At 48.0% G+C, this 6,000-nt stretch overlaps 1 protein-coding gene across 3 annotated transcripts in view; it reads right to left on the bottom strand.

Annotated features, from left to right (window-relative positions):
- Window positions 1-5,061: 5,061 nt before the first annotated feature.
- PIK3R5 (phosphoinositide-3-kinase regulatory subunit 5) overlaps window positions 5,062-6,000 on the bottom strand; it is an 87,794-nt gene continuing 86,855 nt past the window's right edge. For 2 of the 3 annotated variants that reach the window (XM_016932412.4, XM_016932413.4), the window contains exon 19: window positions 5,062-5,882. In XM_016932412.4, coding sequence (XP_016787901.1) covers window positions 5,687-5,882 — 196 coding nt within the window. In that variant the 3' untranslated portion in view covers window positions 5,062-5,686. The remainder of the gene's footprint in view (window positions 5,883-6,000) is intronic. The other variant, XM_016932415.4, reaches the window with a different exon arrangement.

The following is a 6,000-nucleotide window of genomic DNA, read 5'->3' as shown; positions in this document are numbered from 1 at the left end:
CGTGCCTCTCACTCTGTGTGACCCTGTGCAGGCCTCTCCCAGTCTCTGGGCCTCAGTTTCCTCCTCTGTAACCTGAGGGGCTGCAGATTGGGTTTGCAAAGCCCTCCTCAGCTTTCTCAGCCCCAAAACGATTCTGTTCTGGCCTCAGAGACTTTCGGCTACAGTTTTGCTCAGAGAAGGCCTCTGGTCCCTGGTTGCAAGGGCCCCTTCCTTGGGTGTGTGGGGGTGGGGGCCGCTCTGCTCCCTCCCTCCTCTTCCCCAGAGGTCTCGGGGGACCCCCTTCAGTCCGCTCTGGAGCCAGGAGCGACATTCACCATTCACCGAGGGCTTCCTTCCTGACTGCCCTCCCCTTAGCAGTGGTCAGCGCAGACCAGCCTGGAGTCCCGCCAACCCAGTCTGGCCCCAGCTTCCTCTCCTCCTCTATGCCCCCTCCAACTTTTCCACCCCTGCCACTCCCACCATTCCTGAGGGTGTGTGAACACAGCTTCTATTTTGAAGCTATCAGAGCGTCTCCAGCGTTCCATTAGAAACGAAGCCATTCTTCTCAGACGTCTGTGTGATCCTTTTCATGGCCTCAGCTTACCCACCACCCACACGAGAGGTTCCAGACAGCAGCAGAGATTAGTGGTTAAGCGCAGGGACTCTGGAGCCCACCTGTCTGTGCTTAAATCCTGGATTCCCCTTTTTACCGTCTTTGTGAGCTTGGACAAGTTACTTGTCTCTGCCTCAGTTTCCCTGCCTGTAAAAGGGAGCATAATTGTACCTACCTCATGGGGCTGTGGCACAAATGAGTTAACGTAAGCATGTAAAGCACACAGAGCAGCGCCTGACGCGTGCTCAGTAAGTGCTGAAAGTGTTTGCTGAGAGGTCAGTTCACTCGACGCAGACATTCACAGGTGATTCTCTGTGCAGGTTGCAATGACTGAGACGCTGCACCTTTGAGCTGGAAATATCTGAGATCCTTCGAACGAGTGCCATTTCTTCCCACTCCCCCCGTACAAAGAGTGGCAGACACACATACCTGCTGTGACCACAGCCATGTCTCCAGGGAGCCCACACTCAGAGTCTCCGGGGCTGTGGTCCGAGCCGGGACATAGGTGTGCCTGAGCACAGAACAGAGAGAAACAAGCTGGCACGCCTGGGGACAGAGTCTGCCACCTGCCTCACTTTGCCCCCAGAGGGATGGGGGATGGCACCCTCTCCCAGGAGGCATTTCCTTTACCCTGATTTTGCTGGTACAGTTGGGGGAAGAAAGAGAAGGATTCAGAGACTCGGGGAAAGGAGGAAGTGGATTCTTCCTCAAGAAAATGGGGGAGCCCTTTCCCCAGGGAAGCTGTGAACATTACCGGTGCTGGAGTGGGTGGCAGTGTGGCAATGCGGGTGGGGCAGTCTGAAGGCCCAGGGCAGGCACCAGGCTGGCTGGGTCCACACAGCATCTCGGGTGTGCCTGGAGCCGCAGGGGCTGAAAACTGTGCTGCTTCTGCTTTGGGCAGACAGGGGGCTGCAGGCTTCTTGCCCTGGAGGCTGTGGGAGAGCCCTTTCCCCAGGGGGAGGCATGACTGGGATGCCAGGGACTTCAAGGAGAGGTCTGAAGATGGTGATAGACCACTACCTTCCGGCCCCTAGAGGAAGCTCCCAGCTGCCTGAGGAGAACAAAGAGGTGTAAGCCATCGTGTCTGGAGGAGCCCCCTCTCGGTAAGGCTTCTGCTCACAGGGAGCCCTGTGTTGTACCTGAGCGAGTTAGAGAAAACGCCACACTTTGAGATGAATTAAGAGTCTGTTTATAGTTAGTGATTATTACCAGTCGTTCTTTAATTTACGGGTCTTCATAAGATGTACTGTACAATGCTCAATTGTTATGTCATTTAAAGACATCAGGTTCATCTGTTTACTGAGCTAGAAACATAGTATGTAGTTTCACTTTTTAAAATACAACAGCTGTGCTGAAATTTTTTTTTTATCATTAACACTTGAAGTAATAAAATAGGCTTCATTTATTTAAAAAAAATAGAGTCCGTTTATTTAGCCGGTGGCCAAGAGATGGCTAACGCTCAAAATTCTCTTGGCCCCGAAGAAGGGGCTAGATTTTCTTTTATACTTTGGTTTAGAAAGGGGAGGGGGGTCTAGTTAAAACAATTTTACAGAAATAAAGTAGGCAAAAAGTTAAAAGGATAAATGGTTACAGGAAAGTAAACAGTTCCAGGTGCAGGGGCTTTAAGACTATTACAAGGTGATAGACGCGGGGCTTTGGGCGTTATCAATCTGACGAATTCCTGGGAACTGCGGATATCACTCGCCACAGTATCTTATCAGTTAATTGCATTTTTGGATGTGCTGGGAGTCAGCTTGCACAAGTTAAGTCCTTGAAGAAGGGGCTGCCAGTGAAAGAGCCAAGATGGAGTCTGTCTGGCTCTCTTAGCTAAGGGAGAGTGAATTCAGGTGGAACCAAGGCTAGGTGATTAAAGGAAAGAGGGAGAGTCTAAAAACAGGGTTAGTAAAAACAAGGTTGAGCATTACACCTGGGGCCCAGTAGGCTACCTGGACTACAGTCTCAGCAGCACCATCCCCTTTCACATTGCGTCCCCTGATGAGCCCTACACACTCCCCGGAAAGTAGACACTGTGTCATTTTCACAGGCAAGGAAGCGAGGCTTGGAGACATTGGGAGGCGGCCAGGGTCACTCCAAGGGTGAACGCTCCTGCTCCTCCCTGGCCTCCCTGTGATCTGAGGTTTAGCCTGAGAGAGTGCCGTATCCGACAAAGGGGGCAGAGGAAATGTAAGGCCACAGGGGTTCTGCCAGGTGCAGGAAGGAATGATGGAACTGGGGGCCAAGAGAGCACTCCCTTCTACGGCCCCAAACCCTGAGACCCGCAGTGCACAGCTTGATTTTGGTCCCCTAACTGAGGCCTGCCCAGCTTTCTAGGAAGCAGGAAGTGGCAAAAGGAGACACCTGTCTCCTCCCAAAGTTGGAGAAATATACCCATTCCAGGGATGGCAAGACCAGGAGGTCAACATGCCTAGGGCAGAAGTAATTCTGCTGTGAGTAGTGGGAGGTGAGAGTCTGCAAGTTTATGGCCAGCTCCTGAGCTCTTGGTGAGGTACCATGCGGAGGAGGGGCCACCTTGAGGAGGAGGAGGATGGGGTGCTGAAAAGGACAGCCTCCTCCTTTCTCTTCATCTGCCAACAGCAGGACCCAATGGGGATTCTAGTTTCAGTCCCCTACTCGGCCCCTTTCCTCAGTGTTCAATGACTCGGATTACAAAAGCTCATGGATCGGATGAGACATTCTGGCTCAGAGCCCCTTTAGTCTATAACCACTTGGCCCATGGATTCGCCTACAGCTCATGGTGATAGTATCCAGGGTATGTGTCTGACCAATAGGGGATCCATTCTTAGGTCGGCCAGTGATTTTTGTGAAGTATGGTTTAAAGAATCTTCTGTCTGGGCGTGGTGGCTCACGCATGTAATCCCAGCACTTTGGGAGGCCAAGGTGGATGGATCACCTGAGGTCAGGAGTTCGAGACCAGCCTGGACAACATGGTGAAACCCCATCTCTACTAAAAAAATAAAAAAAATTAGCTGGGTGTGGTGGCATGCGCCTGTAGTCCCAGCTACTTGGGAGGCTGAGGCAGGAGAATCGTTTGAACCCGGGAGGCGGAGTTTGCAGTGAGCTGAGAACGGGCCACAATGTTCTATCAATTTCAGTAACATCAAATTTGTTAATTGTGTTGTCCAGATCTTGTATATCTCTATTAAAATTTTTTTGTCTATGTGTTCTATCAGCTATTGGGAGAGGTATGTTGACCACTGGGGTTGTGGAGACTTCTAATTCTGTCAATTTTTGTTTTATATTTTTATACAGTTTGTATTTATATAGCGACATGTATTTATATTTATATATAATTTTCAGTTGTTATTTGGTGTATATAGCTTTATAACTGTAATACCTTTTGTTGGACTCCTTAATCTTTATGAAATGTTCCTCTTTATTTTTCGTAATGCTTCTGCTGTTAAATCTTTGGATATTAGTGTATTGACACCAGCTTTTTTGGTCCGGTTTTGCATCTTTGGATATTAGTGTGTTAACACCAGCTTTTTTGATCTGGTTGGTTTTGCATGGTGTGATTCTTTCCATCCTTTTGCTTTCAACCTTTCTGTGATGTTATATTTAAAGTGTGTCCCTTGTGAGCAGTTTATAAGTTTTTTGTTTTGTTTTGTTTTGTTTTGTTTTTGAGATGGAGTCTCGCTCTGTCACCCAGGCTGGAGTGCAGTGCTGCGATCTCGGCTCACTGCAAGCTCCGCCTCCCGGGTTCACGCCATTCTCCTGCCTCAGCCTCCCCAGTAGCTGGGACTACAGGTGCCCGCCACCGCACCCAGCTAATTTTTTGTATTTTTAGTAGAAACGGGGTTTCACCGTGTTACCCAGGATGGTCTCGATCTCCTGAACTCGTGATCTGCCTGCCTTGGCCTCCCAAAGTGCTGGGATTACAGGTGTGAGCCACTGCGCCCGGCCGCTGCAGTTTATAAGTTTTTTTTAAAAAAGTATTATCAGACAATTCTGAGTGTGTGATTCCAGGTTAGTAGGTTTGTTTTTTCCCCTCATACTTTAAAGATATCATTTCATCATCTCTGGCTTCCATTATTTCTATTGAAAGAGAGAGTTCTCAGTTTAATTGTTGCTACTTTGAAGATAAAGTGTATTATTTTCCTCTGTCTTTAGTATTTTCTTATTACCTTTTTTTCTTTAGAAGTTTGACAGTAAGGGGTGTGTGTGTGTGTGTGTGTGTGTGTGTGTTTAAGAAAAAACTGAACTCCAGATTGTATTGGGATTTTACCAGTTTTTGGATTAATGTTTCAGGATAGAAGCCAGTGTCCACTGCTTAGTTTTCAGGTTTACTCCATCTCTTTTTGTTTCTCAGTCTTTCCTTATTTTTTGTGACAGTAAGAGAGTACTGGTCAGGTTATCTGGTCCCATAGTCTGGGTTTATATGATCTTTTTTACTCTTGATTAGACTGGAGTTATGGAAAGAACATCAAAGGTAAAGTGCACTTCTCATGTGATTTTGTTTTTTTCTTGTGTGGAGATTCCTGTGTCAAAATTCCTGTGCGAAATTTGCTGGGTTTATTAAGTCTGTGGGTTGATGTGCTTCATCAATGTTAGCCAATTATTGGCAGAAGGAATATTGTTCTTGTTCCAGGCTCCATTCCTAGGAGGCATCGCGTGTCTCTGCTTGCCTGTCATGCTGGTCCAATGTGTCTGAAAGACCAACGAAGCAGATCTGCACCCATCCTGCAGCTTGGAGCCAAGCCACTCTGAGCCCAGCCTAGATCAGGTGGTCCCTAGATGTCCTCTAGATGCATGAGCAAGAACAAATGATCGGAGACTTAGTCCCCTGAATTGAAGGTATGCTTCATTGTTTGCAATAGCCAGCTGATGCAGAGCTGGAACAGCTCACAGTTCTTTCTCCCTCCATCCTGAATAGTGTTCTGGCAACCTGGTACTTACCTCCCTCTCCCAAGCCACAGGTGTCCTCTACCATCCCTCCACTTCTTCTTCTCTCTTTCCTTATCACCCAAGTCTAAAGGCAGTCCCAGATCCAGAGGGCCGTTATTGAGCTCTCTTCCCCTCCTCTCAGCTGCATGGTAGGTCCGGGATCCACTGTGCCACCCATCCGCAGCAACGGCCTCAGGCCCGTCCCCTCCCTGGAGCTTGGGGTACAGGAAACAGATGGATATATGGGTATATATTTCTCAAGTGAAGTGGCACAGGAAACGCCAAATGCTGAGTCCTTAGGTGTAGGAATTTTTGTTCTGTGGGTCGGTGAGTATGATGAGGCTTAAGCAGAACAGTACTGGGGAAAATTTTCACCCAGATATATTTTCTATAGGGTGGAAAATTACAAAAAGAGAAATAAAACAATCCCCTATGAAGCTTCTTTCTGGCATAAATACAATGATTTATATAAACTGTACAACTAGCAGGTGTCATGCAGCAAAGTA

Source organism: Pan troglodytes, chromosome 19, assembly GCF_028858775.2.
Source record: "Pan troglodytes isolate AG18354 chromosome 19, NHGRI_mPanTro3-v2.0_pri, whole genome shotgun sequence".
Lineage (NCBI taxonomy): Eukaryota > Metazoa > Chordata > Mammalia > Primates > Hominidae > Pan > Pan troglodytes.
Note: the sequence above shows the minus strand (reverse complement) of the source record. Positions and strands in the feature narration are given on the sequence as shown.